We start from the raw sequence: 17,525 nt of genomic DNA, 5'->3' as shown, positions 1-17,525 counted from the left end.
CCAGAGGAGTACCCCCTTCGACGGAGCGTGCGGTACCCCGCCAGTCAGCCAAAGCACTACGACTTGCTGATAAAGGAGTTTGATGAAGCTGCGCATCGATCGGCGTTCGGGAGACTGCGCAGGAGAGTCAGTGGGTCGTTAAGGCTGAAGTAAACGATCGGGGAGAAGGTGATATGGAGCATTTGTATAATTATATGGGATATCAAAGTGTACGATAGAACGGAGCATGAAAATATGTCTTGAGAGGCATCTCAATTTTATAGAATATTATTGATGAAAATATCAGACATTTTAGGTATATATCAAATAGATTCCCTTAGAAAATTCGTCAAGTACATCCCAAATGCCCAAGAAAACAACACACATAAAAGAAAAGAAAGAAAGGAAATACAAGAAACTCATGGTATATACAGCAATAAATCCAGCTCTTTTCTTCGCCTACAACATTGGCTTAACGTCATCAGCCACCTTGAAGGGGGCTTCGGTCTTGGAGCGGACCTCCTCAACGGTAACACCGTCAGCCAACTCGATCAGAGTAAGGCCGTTGGCGAAGTCAACGTCAAAGACACAGAGCTCGGTGATAATTCGGCTGACACAAGCTCGGCCGGTGAGTGGGAACTCGCACTGCTTGAGAATCTTGGGGTTTCCTTTCTTATCGGTGTGTTCCATGGTGACGACGACTTTGGTGGCAGTAGGGTTGGAGACGAGGTCCATGGCTCCGCCGAAGCCCTTGACCTTACCTGGAAGCATCCCTATTTTCAACGTTAGATATATGGGGTCTAGAAGAAAAGAAAAAGATGATGGGGATCAGAACTAAAAGACTTACAGTTGGCCAAATCTCCCTTGGCGCTGACCTGCATGGCACCAAGAATAGTCAAGTCAATTCGTCCGGCTCGGATCATTCCAAAGGACTCTTCACTTCCGAAGACGGAGGCACCAGGGAGGAGAGTGACAGTCTCCTTGCCGGCGTTGATCAGATCAGCATCCTGCTGGCCCTCCTTGGGGTAGGGTCCAAGACCCAGGATACCGTTCTCAGACTGAAGCTGGACTTCGACTGATGGGTCGACGAAGCTAGGAGCAAGCATGGGCATACCGATACCCAAGTTGGCGTACATTCCGTTCTTGAACTCCTTGGCTGCGCGGCGCACGATACGTTCTCTCTTGTTAGCGGTCTCACCCTTGCCGAGAGCAGCGGTATCTTCATTCTCCTTGGCGAAGGTGAGTCTCTCGATCTGCTTCTCGGCATTGCTCTGGATGACACGCTTGACGTAGATTCCGGGAAGGTGGACGGCGGCTGGGTCAATCTCGCCGACCTCAACGATGTTCTCGGCCTCGACGATGGTGACCTTTGCGTTACGGCCCATGGCACCGTTGAAGTTGGCAGCAGAGTATCGGAACTGGCAGTTTCCAAGTTTGTCTGCCTTCCAGGCCTTGACCAGGGCGTAATCACCCTTGATAGACTCCTCCATAACATAGCTCTTGCCATCGAAGACCTTGACGTCTCTGGGGGTTCCGTAGGTAGCAACGGATCCATCTGGCCGGTTCTTAACAGCCAGGTCACCAGTCTGGACAACGGTGCCAAAGGCAGCTGGAGTGTAGAAAGCGGGGATACCAGCACCACCGGAGCGGCATCGCTCAGCAAGGGTACCCTGAGGAGTAAGCTCAAGCTCAATCTCTCCGGAGAGGTATTTCTGCTCAAGAGACTTGTTCTCGCCAACATAACTGGCAATCATCTTCTTGATCTGCCCACTGGCAATCAAGAGACCCAGTCCAGCCCCATCGATACCGGCATTGTTGCTGACAGCAGTCAGGCCAGTGATCGAAGGGGTAGAGAGAATCTCATTGATCAGAGTACCAGGAATGCCACAAAGACCGAATCCACCAGCCAGCACTGTCGAGTTGGACTTCATGTCCTTGATCGCCTCTTTGGCAGAGGGGTAGACCTTGTTGATCTCATACCGAGCAACGGTGCTCGAAAAGGCACGAACGAGGAAGTGTTGGCTCTGCAAATGAATACATCCAGTCAGTTAACCACGTCTTCCCCATAGTCTGTCAATTTCTGTGAGCAAGCTCTTACCGATGTTGGCTTGGTAGCGAACCTCCCCGCGGTGCGGAGGCAGGTCTTTGCAGCGTGGAAAGGCATTGTAATTCAAATCTAACGCAGAACAAAAACAGCAGATCTATCCAAGTGCCGGCACCTCTCTTCTGCTTCGAAGCTCTTCCTTTTCTCTGCTGCGGTTTGGCTGCTGCTGGAGATGGTTGGTGGTGGTGATGTCCTGCTCGCGTGGAGCTCGGGGAATATGTACTGCCTCCTCAGTACAAGCTTGGCGGGAGGCGGGAATTTCCGTGTCTTTCTTTTTCGAGTATCGGTCGTGCGGGCCGAAGACTTAACCGCAGCGCACGCAAATGCCGAAGACAAGGATACAGCTGGACACAAGTTACCCTTCGTATAATAATAGCTACTCGGACAAATAAAACTATTTATTTTTCTTCCCGTTTCTCGACTCTTTTGTCTCTTCTTTCTCTCTCTTTTCCTGTCTTTTCTTGTATCTTTCTTCACGTCTTTTCTTCGTGCCTCGGCAAAATCGGCAGTTCGCTTAGTCAGCATCCCGCAAATAGCCCTGATCACGTGACGCGGGTGTTCAAATTGCCGCTTCTTGCCGCTTTTCACCTAGCCTTCCTAATACAGTAATTTCAACACGTCTCTCGCATAATAACACAAAAAAGTTTATCAGATATAAAAGCTGTCTGTTAATGGTGTTTTTGCGCTCATTTACGCGCTCAAGGTCAAACAGCAGGCTCACCACTATCGCCTTGGCGGTGATGCGGGCTGGCAGCTGCCGCATGGCACGCGCTACCAAAAGGATTATTAAGCAGACGCTTACATTCCGTTTTGACCCGAGGTGTTGTGGTTGACATTGCATTTGCATGTAGTCTTCGCAATTGGCGTTTCGAAAAAGAATGCACAAGATAGCGGAACTATCCCGGAAAATCACGACGAGTACTCCATAGAATTTGCCCCGGACGTTGTGTAAGCTTTGAAGAGTACTCTATAAGTGTGCGGTTTAATTCCGTCCGACAGGTTGGATGGTTGAAGTCAATACAGTTGTACTCCGTATGCTGCGGCCTCCCGAACGAAGGAGCAGAACAACGAGGTTAAAGTTAAGCTATTTTTAGTGCGGCTCAATAAAGTTAAAATTCACCTGTTGAGATGCATAGAGCTGGTTCAACGCGAGACCATAGTAAGCACACTGCTTTCATACTTATATAAAGTATCACTCTACGCAGGTGAGGAATAGGTATTACCGCTATATTATATCCATCCTCCTTATTTAGGGTCTAATAGTGACATACATTCAGCTCACCCGTCACTGGCACCTTGGCCGATTCCTGGCCAGGTAGACTTACGCCATCACAGAGGTTTGCAGGCCCTGTAGCTGCTAGCGCAGTGCTGTGTTCCATTGTCCCTCTTATTGCAGTTAACAGAAAGACTACAGAGTACTTGGTATTTGCATGGGTAACGGGAAACCCCTCGTCTATTGGATTTGAAAGCCAACTCGATGAGGTGTAAAATGAGATCTAGTGCAATTCACCACCCAGTGGGCACTATCTTACTTCTCTGCGGGAATGGCGGCTCCTATTCTCTTCCTACGCTATGAGGGTATATACACCAAATCCACCAACCAGCAAGAAACAGCTAATACTGGGAAGGAATGCAAGTCTAAAGGTTTGCTGGAAATAGCCGATAAGCGCTTTTTTTACTGTAGACAGGGGATATCCATAATCATGAACAGTACGAAGCAAGGAGGAAAATAAAATGGTGCTAAAAGATTTTCTATGGTATCGGGGGTGGTAGACTTATAGATGCTTTGGCGTCGAATAATTGTAATAATGGATTCGGTATTGAGTGGTGTGCGGGGTATGATGTGGTTCCAAGTCGTGCGAACAGTAATGGGCTTAGTTCTTCGATTCAGCGTTCGAGTATCCCTCACTCTCAGCGCCCTGTCGTTTTAATCGTTTACGGTCAGGTGATGGCGACATTTTCTTCTTCGCTATCGCAGCTAGGACTGTTGGGATAGTTTTCTTCTCGTCTACCACGCGTTTTCAGGTCGGTCAGCATGGTTACTCTCCCAGGTTCCCCGGATGGGGATACTGCTCTTGCTCCCTTGACGGAAGTTCCCCTGGCTCTCTGGGTGTGATGTGTCCCTACCTGGGGCTGTCTTTTGTGCCTCGTCGTAGCTGGGAGGCAGGTCGGTCATTTCTGTGTCTGATCCGTGACCTGCACGTCCTCGGTCGGGATTTGAATGGTCTGCCGCAGAAGTTGTCTGTGCTGGAGGCTCCTCGACATGACGACACACAGGTTTAGCCAGGCGTTCCTTTAATCCGTCATTCAGGTAAACAAGGAAGTAGGGAGTCGGTGGGTTCTTCATATTGCGGTCACTGAATATTTCTGCCGTGCTGTGGACCTCAGTTACTTCGGAGTCGTTATATTTTCGCCATATCTGCTTTTCAAAGTCAAATATGTAAATGTAGTAGTGTCCGAATTCCACGGATCCATGATGAATGAACACCGCATAGAGATGGTAGGGGAGGGACTTCATATCGGCGAACTGATTATCTATTAGATGGGTGAGCTGCTCCATTCGGGAGTCAATGCCTGAATGCCAAATTAGTATTAAGCTACAAAATAAGACAGCTGGGATAATACTTACGAACAAGTTCCTTTCTCGTCATTATTTCCAAATTTGAAAGCTGTGTCATTACTCCTTCATCGATGTCTAGAGCGTCATCCGCCATTTCAGGATCATCTTTCATCGATATCAAGTCCTTGACCTTGTCACGAGCATCTTGGAAAAGATCGGGAAGAGATTCCTAAACGAAGAAAGGTTAGCCAAAATCTATTTCACATTTTAGCAACGGGGAATAATACTTCGCTGTTTAGAAGTTCCTCCCGTCGAACTTTTAATCCGCTAAGCTCATCGATCCATGCCCATTTTTCTCGCCGTCGCTTATATAGACCCATGTTATCATGTTCGGGGACGTCCATGTAGCGGTCCATATATATTGTTTCTTTTAGCTCTAGGTGATGAGTGGATTTGAAGGACGATTTCTTGACCTGGTCGAACTGAACACGCTGTACTTGAACCTGGAGTACTGGTGGGATCTTGCTGATGGCTCCGTACTGTTCCGCGTCTGCACCATCAACATGTACTTTTTGCCTATCAAAGGCTCCGTCAATGGCTGAGTAGATATCTCTCGAGCCAGTAGCAACATCAACTTTGATATCTGACCAGAACTCATTTTTAGAACGTATACCGTTTCTAGCAGTGATATAGGACTTGGTCTGGCCATAAAACAGACTTGTTCAAAGAGTTAGCGCGTCCTCCAAATTATAGCACAGAGGTATTACTTACTCCATGATCAAATCGATCTGATTCCCGTCTGCATCAATCTTGGTTGGCTTAATTGCGCACTGCGCTTGGAAAAGCACGTTGTTGATAACTTCCGTGACATCCTGCTGTGCGCCCAGCTCGACTTCTTCTCGAATTAGCTGCTCATTATCTACTCGAGGAGCAGGCCGTGGAGGAACTGGCGGTGGTCTACTAGGGGCTGCAATAGCCTCTGACACCGGGTTTTCAGGCGAGATGCCATTTTCACTGGAAGAAGAAGTAACTTCTTTTGTTTCTACGGTGGGTATCACGGTTTGGTCTGAAGTGTTGCTGGACTCTAGCTCACTGGAAGTTCCCGTAAGAGCGGCGATGTCAGTATCTTCTTTAGCCGAATCCTCCTTTCCTGGAGAACCATCGCTCGGCGTAGACTGCTCTTCGGGGATTGGAGCTGGAGGACCAACGGGCCCCATGACAGGCATTCCGTTAATCTCCCCTAGCTCTGAGGCTTTGTGGGTTGATAGAGATTTGCGTCGAAATGCAGCTTCGCTGGTGGAGCTGAGCAAAGTCAACCTAGCAAGCTCTTGGGTTGGTGTCACGAATGCATCCGGGGAAGTGATCATGTCGTTGAAAAGAGCTTTCAATTGGACAAGAACTGCAGTTAAAACATATCAGCTAGGTGCGAGACTTATTAACGTCAAAAATGGAACTAACATTTCTGTGAGCGTTGAATCTCTAACAGGGATACCTTTCGAGATCCAACTTTTTTATTCCGAATCACACCCTCGTCAAGTTCGGTTTTATAGCGGTCAAGATCCAGTACCATGTTTCGGAAAGGTTGGATGGTAAAATAGAACTGAAGCAAGCTGTTTAGATAGCAGGTGTTACCGATATTTCGAAGTCCAACCGGCCAGTCTAACAGCGCGCGGTTCGCTGGGGCGTTGTCGTCCACAAGCATGCTACGGATGACAGCGCTTCCGCTCTCCTCGGCAATAACAGCAAGTGCTTGTCGGTATGTCTCGATCTGTTCCGGAGCTTCAGAGCAACATACTGAGTATGCAGCTATTATCGCAGCGTCATCTATTGATCTATCAGGGATCTGTAGCAAGCGGAATGCATCCCCTATATCCATTTGGGCGGAGGCGGGTTCCCCTGTTTTGATAAAGTGCTGTAGAGCTTCTGATTTTCGGCTGTCTGCGATAAGCCGAACAGCTCGTTTGGCTATCTCCTTGCTGTCAGGGCTATCGCTGATCTACTCGTTTGATTCGCGGTTAGTAACCGAGAATCTATGGTAACATAGAGCTCAAGCAGACTGTACCTTTGCTGTATACATGGAAATCACGAAATCGTCAGGGGTATCTGCATGGACTCCGAGGAATACCTGAGCCTGCTCCGCGGTCGTCACTCCTAGAAGATGCGGTTAACTTTATGAGAGAACGATAATAATAATGATGATAAGGAAAACACGTACTCTCCTCTGCAGCTGCTTTGATCTTTTCGCTCTTGCGGTAGTCGCCTATTCTCCAGAGGTGCTTTCGAAGTTCCATGTCGTTCTGGGTATCTTCAAGCCGAGCGTAGAATGATCCAATGATAGCATCATCGCTTATAGCATGGTCTTGGAAGAAGTCGAAGTTGAAATATGAGTAAGACTCGGGTACGTCGTCGTCAGCATACTTGCCGTTTGTGGATTCTATCTCAACAAGATCGTGTATTGCCTTGCCATCGACAGGGCCTCGCCAGTGGCCAATTGATCGAATGCATCTGAGATAGTAGCTATTCCGTGACGGTATAATTTTGTTTTGCTGGCGGTAGGCTTCAATGACTAGCTCATTAGACATGTCACTGACAGCGCCTAGATGTTCATAGAAGCTATACGCTAGTTAGAGCAGAGTCCTTAATATATATCCATTAAACAATGTATGCGACGTACGGAGCTTTTAGTTGAGCGCTATGAGGGAACGCGCTGGTTTTTGCATCTATAAGAGGTGTAAGTCAACGCTTGGTAAATAAAAATGGAGTGTTGTACTGACAGTCTGCTGAGCCGAGAAGCTGGTTGAACTGGCTTAAAGAAGGCGTAAAAGCTAGACTTGTCCCCTGGCCCTCTGTCTCATGCTGTGGCCGCTGGGTTATAAGCACCAGAAGCTCGAATGAGATATTGTCCAGAAATATATTCAACGGGTCAGTGTATGGCTTCAGAGCTTTTGTATCGGGACGTGGTGGTTCCCAGCGATCGTTCTATGGTAAAGAACAGTCAGATGCCATGCATAAAAAGGAAGAAAAGAAAGGGGAGAGACGAGAAGTCATACCGCCAGCGTAAAGCCTAGATATTCAAACAATTGCTTGCAGGGTTCTCCGCCGGTGCCAAAGCAGACTGTGAACTTCTTGTTCATGACATTGATTGATCTGCTGCGCTGTTCATCATGCAACGCATTATCGATGTACGTCTTGAGGTGCGTGAGGACAACCAGCGGAGTTGGTCTGCCTATCCCTTCCAATCGCTCCGGTTCCAAGGCTAGAGCATCGTCTACTCGTTTCTTCAGGATATCTTCGTCCGTCAGCAAGCTCACCCAATCCCGCTTGATAAGCGGTGTCCAGAGCTTCAGGTGAACTGTGGCAGAGCATTGGGTCTGCGTGCAGCTGTAGACATATGTCTCTACCGTTTGACCGGGCAATTTGGCAACGGTCTTGAGTCTCTCGAGCGACTCCTTGTGCAAGTAGGAGAAGTGGTGAACAGTCCCTGGTCTACACGCCAGCTGGCTCTTGAAGACCACTCCGAGCTCAAAGTGAAGTCTGCACTTCTGACATATCGACGAGACCTTGTATCTGGCGCCTGCAACACGCTGGCTGTCGTTTGCGGGCAGCACTGACTGGTGAGGCTTTGTGATGAAGAGATGGACGCAGGCATTCGGGTCGGAGTTGTCCGGGTACGACGCTTCATCGTAGAAGATGGGCGGCAGGTCTCTCAGGATATTGAACGGCGGCCGAGTAGGGCTCGCTGGGTCATGGTGCAGGACATCCTGTATGAGTAGAGGAGCGGTTTTGCCTAGATAGCATTTGCGCAGCACAACGGCAAGGTCAGCGTCCGGGAACTGCTAGGACAGACAGGAGGTGCTGCAGACATACCCAGCTTGGCCGGTAGAGACATATAGGCGTTTCTTCCAGCTCTCCTAAGCTGGCGATGGGTCTGGCGTAGCTTGAGATAGGTGGTGTTCAGCCCAGTGTTTACCTATCTAGGAACCGCAGCAGGCGAGCTTCTTCCGTGCAACCTGGGCGGCCTTTTTCTGCTTTCTTTGGCTGAGCGAGAGGATCGACAGACTCCGGGCAGTCCTTTAAAGCACGAACGAGGGCTGTAGCGGTGCAGGTCGGGCGTGAAGGGAGCTTGCTGGCCGGGCGGGTAAACGAGCCAGGCTTGACTTGACGGGGCGCGGGGAGGTACACAGGCAGGCAGGCGGCTCGGGAGCAAGCACGCAGGCAGGGCAGACAGGCAAGCAGCAACGAGTGACGGTCGGGCAGGGTCAAGCAGCGGCCTCAGGGCATCGTCGTCGTCGTCGTCAATCGTCAGTCGTCAGTCCATCAGCCCGTCCAGGCGCAGCGAGAAAGTGAACAAGAAGCTCAAACGTCCAAATCTCGTCTTTTGCTGCGTCGTCGCCCGCCAAGACTTTCACTTCCCAAACGTCCGAAAAAGGCAGAAAAAAAGGCGAAACGTCAAGAATCAATTCCACGACCAGCGCAAAGACGCAAAGACGCCAGCGACACGCAACCGCCCATCAACGCCGCAACATCTCGCTCGTCCAGCAACGATGGCCGGCCAGCAGGAGGCTCCGATCTACCACCCCCAGGATGCGCTCAACCGCGCCATCAACACGACCATGGTCACTGGCGGCGTCGGTCTCTTCACCTCCGCCGTCCAGAATACCCTCCAGAAGCAGAACATCGGCCCGTGGGGAGTCTTCACCCGGACAGGCAGCACGATCGTCTTGTTTGGTACGTCGATTCTACTGACATGCACGTAGGGAGGGAGATGAATTGGCGCTTGGTTACGGTGCAATTGGACTGACTGATGCTGACTGACGGGTTTCTTGTGTGCTGCAGCTGCCATGGGAGGATCCTACGAGTTTGTGAAGACTGCCTCTGCCAACCTGCGGGCAAAGGAAGACCACTGGAACTCGGTCTACGGAGGATTCGCCGCCGGTTCTCTGGTAGGATTCAGAGGTGAGTCCTTGTCCCTTTCTTTGGTCGTTTATATATATAGCTGTAGCCGGTACTGATGTGTGTTTCTCTAGCTCGAACGTTCCCTGCCATGATCGGTTACGGAGTCGCCCTGGCTACACTTCTAGGTGTCTTTGAATACAGCGGAGGAAGCATAGGAGGCAAGATTGCAGACCCTGACGTCGACGAGTACGACCGAAGAACCGCGCTCAGGAAGAACTTCCGAAGCCCCGTCGAGGAGACACTTGCAGAGCTGGGTGAGCGAAGAGGTATGTCATCGTCATCCCATGGCTCCATTACTGTCGTACCCGTATATATCTCTGCAATTGACGATACTAACCGCATGGACAGGACTGGAGGGACCCGGCTTCGCAGAGAGACGACGAGAGAGGATAAAACAGAACTACGGGATTGATGTCCCCGTCACCCAAGCATCCGCCGCCCCGACTCCTCTCTCGTAGGACTGGAAGCACAACTACAACTCTACCCTGTTACATGTCCATATGTAGTATATCTCCGAGTATAAACCAGCTCGGCTCTCTCTCTCTCTCTCTCTCTGTTTTCTCTTCCTTTTCCTTTCCTTATTTTTTCTTAACTATAACATCTAGACAGGAATGTCAAGTCAAGTCAGCGTCTGTTATTACAGCCCACCCACCGACCTGTCAGGCATCCATCTCCGCCCGCCTGCCAGCTTGTCTCTCCTCCCCATGGTCTCCTTGTATCCAGCAAAACAGCGTCCAAACATCCCTGCCCTTTAGACAACTTTGATATCACATGACAGAAGGTACAGCCACCCGCGCACGATCCGAGAAACAAGAAAAGTAAAAGACAAAAAGAAAAGCATGAAGAAGACGCTGGATGACGTCGACAAAAGTGGCTGTTCAGGCAGAGTGACGAGGATGAGGTTGTTCCCCGTCGCTGCTCGATATCGTTCAGCCTCCCCTAACCTTGGAAAGGGACCGAGAGATCGTCCGGCAGCGGTTATCGGGTCTGGCTGGCAGATCTCGCACTGTGGCTGTAGCTAGTTAGGGCAGCAGCAGAGCGAGCAGAGCGAGTAGCAGCAGTCGAGTTGCTCCGTAGTCAGGCCAGCAGCAGCAGCAGCACCCAACGGCCAGCGTCATAGAAGTCGCCAGCGTAGCTACCACCGTCCGTCTCTTAAATATCCTCTAATCAACACTCTTACCCACCTGCTGCCTCCTGTCTGTATCTCCGGTCGTAAAATAAACAGAAAAAAAGGAGGCCGCCCACTAGAACTTCTGGGCCAACGACGTCATCAACTTCGGCTTCTTCCACTTCTCCTTTCTCTCCTTTTTTTCTTCTTCTGCCTCCTGAGAAACAGACACAGAGGCGCCAGGAAGACAGAAAGACGGAGAGACGGAGAGACGCAGCAAAGAAACACAACATTGGCCCATACAGACTGGACTCTCCTGCATCATCGTCGTTGTCGTCGTCGTCGTCTCGGACTATTTAACCGCTTGACAGTTCTTTTTTTTTTCTCCTGGCCCCTTGAACTCGCGGGGGTCAAGGGCCGCCAGACAGCGGGCAAAAGGCGCTGGATATTTCCTACATACGAAGCGATACTGTCGGACGCACGCAGAGGTACACAAGAGGTGCACAGAGGAGAGCAAGCTGAGGTGTCCTGCTGGTTCTCTCGCCGGCCAGAGACGTCGCCGTCGACCATGGCAAACACTACACCCGGCAGCGCACCACACGATACCAGCTACACCATCGCCAACTCCATGGCCAACATCGACAATACACAGTTAAACACAGACTACAACTCCATGGCCGGCTCGCGCCCGGTCTCCTACATTGCGAATTCGTCAATTGGGCCGTCAGACTTCCACGTCCGCAACAACATCCCAGACGCGTCCCCTCTCAGCCAGCAGCAGCAGCAGCAGCAGCAGCAACAACAACAACAACAGCCTGTTCCCCATCAGTCTCGGTTCCAGGAAGTGCTCTCAGTCAGCCGGCGAGGTTCCGTTATGGACGGCGGTTCCGTCAGAGAAGGTCCGCGTACGGACTCTCCGGTTTCGACATCAAATACACATCCCATTTCGCTTCCGTCTCGGAGCTCGACGCTCAAGAAAAAACCGTCTCTTAGCAAGAAGGCCAGTTTGCGGCGGGGAGGCAGCCGCAAGAGTAGCCGGGCCGGTAGCGTGCGCAGCATGAACCTGGGCGAGAAGGAGAAGTATGGAGTTGCGCAGGACGAGACCAATAGCGCATTCTATGTTCCCATTCCAACCGGTGGGAATCCGACTGACGTCCTCGCTGCTCGGTTTCAAGGTCAGCCTCTCTCCTCCCTCCCTTAAGATAGAAGTGGGAAAACAATAAAATAAAATAAAAATCATGACTAACCAGACTTACTATAAACTACAGCTTGGAGAAAAGTGCTAAAGGACCTGGTCGCATTCTTCCGTGATGTCCAGCGCTCATGTGAAACGCGCGCAAAGAGTCTCATCTCCGCTTCAAACGCTATAAACAATATATCCATGCCACCAATGTTTTTAATCTCCGGTGGCATATCGGATGCGACGGAGATCTTAAAGGACTATCATAAACAGGCATTGCATGAGTCCAACAAGGCTAGAGAGATGGAGACCGAGATCATCATGCAGCTCAACGGACTACGGGCAGATCTAAGCCAGAAAATAAAAGAAATCAAGAACCTGTCTGGAGACTTTAAGAATACCGTCGACAAGGAGGTTGAAATTACTCGAAAGGCCGTCAAGCATCTACATGAGGCGCTGGGTCTGGTAGACAGTGATGCTGCTGCTACGTCGGGTAAAGGCGATCCGTTTCTGCTTCGGATGAGCGTTGACAGGCAGTTGGAGAGGCAGATTGAGGAAGAGAATTATCTACATCGAGTAAGTTTTGAAGTTTATACATAAGGCTGCTGCTGCTGCCACTACTGTTGTTATTATTATACTGACAACTTTCAGGCGTATCTAAACCTTGAAAGGTCTGGACGAGAACTCGAATCAATCGTTGTGGGTGAAATACAGAAAGCATACAATGTGTATGCCAGCATTTTGAAGCGAGACGCCGATTCCGCTTACCATGCGGTGGAGAGACTCAAAGAAGGGCCTATTTCTATTCCCAAGGACCATGAGTGGCGTTACTTCATCGACCAGACTGACCAGATGGTCGATCCTGACCTGGATTTGAGAGATTTGGCAAACATAACATACCCCGGAAAAGATCACCCGGCTGCGGCAGAGGTGCGCGCAGGCATGCTGGAGAGGAAGAGCAAGTATTTGCGAAGCTACACTCCTGGATGGTAAGTAATATGGGACCCAATATCGACCGTTGATACGTATATACTAACAATACCATAAAAGGTACGTGCTGTCGCCCACTCATTTGCATGAGTTCAAGTCGGCAGACCGAATTGCATCCCAGCACCCTGTGATGTCTCTGTATCTCCCCGAGCAAAAGCTTGGATCCCACTCAACTCCCGAATCGTCATCTCATAAATTCATGCTCAAGGGCCGTCAGACGGGATCAATGCACCGGGGACATGCTTGGGTATTCCGTGCTGAATCCCATGAAACGATGCTAGCCTGGTACGATGACATCAAAGCTCTGACCGAAAAGACTGGTGCTGCAAGAGATGCGTTTGTACGAAAACATGCTCGCTCTTACAGTGGCGCCAGCTACCGAACTGCTTCCATCAGCAGTGACGGAGTCATGGACGAAGACGAAGCCGATAAGACTCCCTATTCGGCAGACCATTTGATACAGAGACAACATTCTCCCGTAAGCGAAGCCACCACCACCACCGGCTCTCAATGGCGACGCCAGAGAAGCGTTGGCCGATTCCCAAGCGATGTCCAGATTAACCAGCACCTGAACGCACCACTCTCGCCTTCCAGCTCTGAGAATCGCGACAGTAGCAATGCTATGCCGTTCTCCAACTCAGCCAATCACAGCCACAATAGCATCGGCAACGAACAAAGACAAAGCCTGCAGTTCAACCAAGGCATAAACGATCTTCCGAGCCGGACATCAATGGACAGTGAATCTAGGTCCGGTAGACCAATATTCGACAGACGCCGCTCGCAAGTCAAATATGAAGACTGGGCGCAACCACATCACCACCCACGACCAATCACAATATCCTCCCACGGTGGAGATACCAGCCGCACCGTGCAACAAACTCCTTCTCCACTCTCGGAATCTCCCTTGCGCTACAGCCAGGGGCCGCCGCTCGGGGATCTCACGGACCATGATCATCATCACCCCCCGCCAACATCCCATCCACATATCACAAACCATGACATAAAACCAGATGGCATTAACGGAACCGCGCATCATCTAGACGGCAACGGAAGAGATATCGAACCCATCGTCACTGACGGAGTTACCAACAATAGATCATCGCTCTACCCAACTTCACCTCTCGAGCAACCCATGAGTCGAACTTCAACAATGGACCTGAAAGTTCCCGGCCAGTTTCCTCAAAAATCCTAATTTTTGTCTTTCAATTCACTTTTCTTTTGCCCTATTCTTCTTATGCTTCTGCTTCCCTGTCGTCTACCTTTTGACACTTTTTGTACCATTCTGCATCGCATCATTCAGCGATATATCCTTCTTTCTTTTCTGTCTACATATACGCACATATATACTCTGGCTGCCACCAGCTGTTGAGGGGAAGCAAACCTAGTTAAAAAGGGCTCATTCCTCTCTTTTGACATATCGCATGTACCTTCGCTACATTGTCAACTTTATATAACTGCATTTTTACCTATGGAAACTCAGTTTCTTCCAATCGTTCTATCCTCTCACCCGTCTACCAATGCAAGACATTTCAGTAAGGCGTAGGCAAAGTTACTTCGAACATTAGTTATAACTTTATGGAAGACAAAGAAAAGTTTGTTTTTGTTTTTAGGAGAAATAAGATAGTACAAGCTGGTTAATATGGAAAAAAGGGCAGATATAAAAAGGAAACACATTAGTAGATGGATGAATCTGGAAGCCCGAGAAGCAGATGGCAGGGAAAGCGACGAAAGGGAATGCTAGAGTCGAAAGAGGTAGATGCAGATAGATGAGTTTTTGCTGTAGCGTTATCATCCAAAAGAAAAGCCAATTCCCTGTCGCCCGACGCCGGATTCTCAGTGTAATGCTAAATTGTGTGGAAACTTTGGAGAATTAGGAGGGCTCTAATGAAACTTTCATCTCCATTTTTAGATTTCCCACCACTAGCTTGCTTCTGATCCGTCATCGTCTGCGGCCACATACTGTTACATGATCTGGTCCTGAGTAATTGGGGCAGCTTCGCTAGAGCCATTGAGATCGGTGGTTGCTGGGCCTGGGGCCTGAGCCTGGTTCTGTCCTGGGTTGACATATTTGACGAAAGACAAGCCAAGAGGACGACCACCATATTGATAACCAGTAAACTTGCCTAATTACTGCGTTAATATATTGCAACATAGATAATGTTCTGAGCCAGAACTTACTAATTGCAGTCTCAGCATTATCTGCGGTGTCAAACTGGACGACACCGGTACCACGGGAGCGGCCGTTTGGCTCATACTGAATTTCAGCACGTTCAACTTTCCCGATAGTAGAGAACAGCTCGACAAGGTCCTCATTACAGGTAGACCATGGAAGCTAAATTAAAGTTAGGTTGAACGGAACATTCAGGGAGACTAGAGAGGGCGACAACTCACGTTGCGGACGTATATCGAGATACCTCGTTCTCCGCCATATGTGGCATAATCAGTAAATGGGTTAGCAGGAATGGAAGCGGCAGCAGCACCATCGTGTGCACTTCCAGGTCCAGAAAACCCAGCACCACCAAACCCTCCTCTGCCACCTGCACCTCCATAGCCTCCAAAGCCCCCACGGCCCCCGAAACCGCCGCCTCGACCACCGAATCCACCTCGACCGCCAAAACCGCCAAAACCACCACGGCCAGGGAAACCGGCAGAGCCAGCATAACGGTCTTCACGGACTTCGAGTAGACGGCCTTGCCATTCATATCCATTGAATTGCTGAATAGCATTGCGGGCATCATCGGGACTTTCAAAGGCAACAATGCCAGATCCTTTTGGACGGCCAGAGGCATCCATGTGGACATCTGCACGGACGACGGCGCCTTGCTGTGCTGTAACTATGGTTAATAACTTCAAACTCTCACCCTCCACATACATACCGATCAAAAGGGTGATGCCGTGGTCAAGGAGCTTATCATGACTTACTAGCTTGGCGGAAAAGGTCCTTCAGATCCTGCCAGCCAACGTTGTAGGGAAGCTATAAACTAAATCAGCCAGATCTCTTCCTAGAAGAATTCCATACCTTCTCAACCATCGATTATATTCTGGGAATATAATGGTTGAAATGCAGAGCACGAATTATAAAGCGGTATACAAACGTTAGCAACATAGATCTGGCGGCCACCACCACCAGGGCCACTGCCAGGGCCCCCAAATCCGCCTCTGCCGCCTGCGAAATCGCCACGCTGGGGTGGCCCTGTGAAACGAGGTTCTGCCTCTCGGTCCTAGGAAATTATTAGTACTAGAATAAACGAGGGATATGACCATTTTAACTGACTTCGCGGACGTATACGAGTCTGCCCATAAGATTCTGGTTACTGAGCGTTGCAACAGCCTGCTGAGCTTGCTCCCTCGTTGCGTATTCCACAATCCTGTCATCCAATTAGTATATAGGCCTCTTTTCCCCGAATGAGGTTGATAATAAGGGAGAGTCAGAATGTAACTTACCCGCAGCCCTACATAAACCATATCACCAAGCCCCAACCCGTCAACCCAACATTTCATCAAAATGGCCAAAGAAAACCAGGAAACCAGCCGCAACTACACAATGACGCCCACCTTCGACATTCCATTCGGAAGTAATAAGACATCGGCGAAGAGAACTTCTCCAGCTATAGTAGAAAACGAGAGGGGAATCAATAGTCAGCTAAGCTCCTCCAAAACACTCTCGCAGGCAAAAAGATAAACCATCCCCATCAATTGCCGTTCACTGCGCGATTTTTCTTGCATTGGCCCAGCTCACCCTGTCTCATAAAATCTTTCAAATGATGCCATTTGACATCGTAAGATAAGTTGCCAACATAGACCCGGCGGTCTTGCTGGGACGATTCACGGACTGATTGCATCATTTGTTCCTTGGCAACGGCGCGATCCTCGAGAGAACGAGCAGGTGGAGGACCACTACGGCCTCCGTAGGCGGAACCTGAATAGCCTCCAGATGCAGCAGCCACTCCGCTCATGGGGGATCTTGATCGACGATCACTGCGTCGATAGTCTTCACGGCTGCGGGAACGGCTCCGGGGTGAGAATGATCGCCGATTCCGACGTGGGCTCCGGGAACGGCGACGTGGAGAGCGTGATCGCTCACGCTAGATTTAGTTAGTCGATTTCGAACAAACGGTGTCACATTTGCTGTTACCACCGTCTAAACAAGGGTTTTTTTGATAAACGGTCAAAAGTTAAGTGTGCAATGCCTCCAGAGGTGAAGAGGGAAAAGAAAAGAAAGAAAAAGAAACTAAATATCCATGCCTGCAATATGCCAGGTAATGGCATGAATGCACAAGCTGGCCAGTTCATGTATAAAAATACCCGGCTGAAAACATGCCCGAAGGACCTGTGAGAGACAAGTCGGGGGAAAGGAAGTGTTTGGGGCAAACAAAAGGGATAAGATAGTCGGGCCGTTGAAGAACGAGATGCTTTGGGATAATGGAGCCACATAAGAAAGAGAAAATGACGTATACTCGGCTCCCAGAAGGTTGGCTAATCCCACTCATAAATCTGAGCATTATAGCACCTTCAAAGGCCCTGCCAGATATACAGAGTGGGAGTATTGCAATTCAAACCAAACAGAGGAACTGAGTAGAAGAGAGGGGAAGAAAAATTCGCAGGCCGATAACCCTTGACTTACTTGAGAAGGCCGATAAACGTCAGC

General features: G+C 49.7%; 6 protein-coding genes across 6 annotated transcripts; 2 read left to right on the top strand and 4 right to left on the bottom strand.

Annotated features, from left to right (window-relative positions):
• Positions 1 to 438: 438 nt before the first annotated feature.
• Positions 439 to 2,143, bottom strand: MGYG_00483 (succinyl-CoA:3-ketoacid-coenzyme A transferase subunit A; the record flags this gene model as incomplete). The annotated part of the gene is made up of 3 exons (XM_003176346.1): positions 439 to 752; positions 827 to 2,003; positions 2,078 to 2,143. The coding sequence occupies 3 exons, from the start codon at positions 2,141 to 2,143 to the stop codon at positions 439 to 441; spliced, it is 1,557 nt and encodes a 518-aa protein (XP_003176394.1).
• A 499-nt stretch (positions 2,144 to 2,642) lies between these two features.
• On the bottom strand, positions 2,643 to 3,462 carry MGYG_00482 (hypothetical protein; the record flags this gene model as incomplete). Its single annotated transcript, XM_003176345.1, has 2 exons — positions 2,643 to 3,050; positions 3,355 to 3,462. 2 exons carry the CDS (start codon positions 3,460 to 3,462, stop codon positions 2,643 to 2,645), a joined length of 516 nt encoding a protein of 171 aa, XP_003176393.1.
• Positions 3,463 to 3,957: 495 nt separating this feature from the next.
• On the bottom strand, positions 3,958 to 8,532 carry MGYG_00481 (ubiquitin carboxyl-terminal hydrolase 2; the record flags this gene model as incomplete). The annotated part of the gene is made up of 12 exons (XM_003176344.1): positions 3,958 to 4,091; positions 4,154 to 4,657; positions 4,713 to 4,872; positions 4,931 to 5,360; positions 5,415 to 6,042; positions 6,102 to 6,639; positions 6,706 to 6,794; positions 6,859 to 7,256; positions 7,318 to 7,363; positions 7,418 to 7,622; positions 7,694 to 8,430; positions 8,511 to 8,532. The coding sequence occupies 12 exons, from the start codon at positions 8,530 to 8,532 to the stop codon at positions 3,958 to 3,960; spliced, it is 3,891 nt and encodes a 1,296-aa protein (XP_003176392.1).
• Positions 8,533 to 9,187: 655 nt separating this feature from the next.
• Positions 9,188 to 10,057, top strand: MGYG_00480 (NADH-ubiquinone oxidoreductase kDa subunit; the record flags this gene model as incomplete). Its single annotated transcript, XM_003176343.1, has 4 exons — positions 9,188 to 9,371; positions 9,480 to 9,599; positions 9,671 to 9,865; positions 9,948 to 10,057. The coding sequence occupies 4 exons, from the start codon at positions 9,188 to 9,190 to the stop codon at positions 10,055 to 10,057; spliced, it is 609 nt and encodes a 202-aa protein (XP_003176391.1).
• A 1,218-nt stretch (positions 10,058 to 11,275) lies between these two features.
• MGYG_00479 (PH domain-containing protein) lies at positions 11,276 to 14,069 on the top strand (the record flags this gene model as incomplete). Its single annotated transcript, XM_003176342.1, has 4 exons — positions 11,276 to 11,882; positions 11,976 to 12,463; positions 12,539 to 12,876; positions 12,938 to 14,069. 4 exons carry the CDS (start codon positions 11,276 to 11,278, stop codon positions 14,067 to 14,069), a joined length of 2,565 nt encoding a protein of 854 aa, XP_003176390.1.
• Positions 14,070 to 14,839: 770 nt separating this feature from the next.
• On the bottom strand, positions 14,840 to 16,833 carry MGYG_00478 (hypothetical protein; the record flags this gene model as incomplete). The annotated part of the gene is made up of 8 exons (XM_003176341.1): positions 14,840 to 15,000; positions 15,056 to 15,209; positions 15,269 to 15,705; positions 15,800 to 15,851; positions 15,973 to 16,098; positions 16,152 to 16,245; positions 16,419 to 16,485; positions 16,617 to 16,833. 8 exons carry the CDS (start codon positions 16,831 to 16,833, stop codon positions 14,840 to 14,842), a joined length of 1,308 nt encoding a protein of 435 aa, XP_003176389.1.
• Between the last annotated feature and the right edge of the window lie 692 nt (positions 16,834 to 17,525).

Source organism: Nannizzia gypsea, genomic scaffold (assembly GCF_000150975.2).
Source record: "Nannizzia gypsea CBS 118893 supercont1.1 genomic scaffold, whole genome shotgun sequence".
Classification (NCBI taxonomy): domain Eukaryota; kingdom Fungi; phylum Ascomycota; class Eurotiomycetes; order Onygenales; family Arthrodermataceae; genus Nannizzia; species Nannizzia gypsea.
The sequence above is the reverse complement of the archived record's forward strand: the minus strand, read 5'-3'. Positions and strand labels throughout refer to the sequence as shown.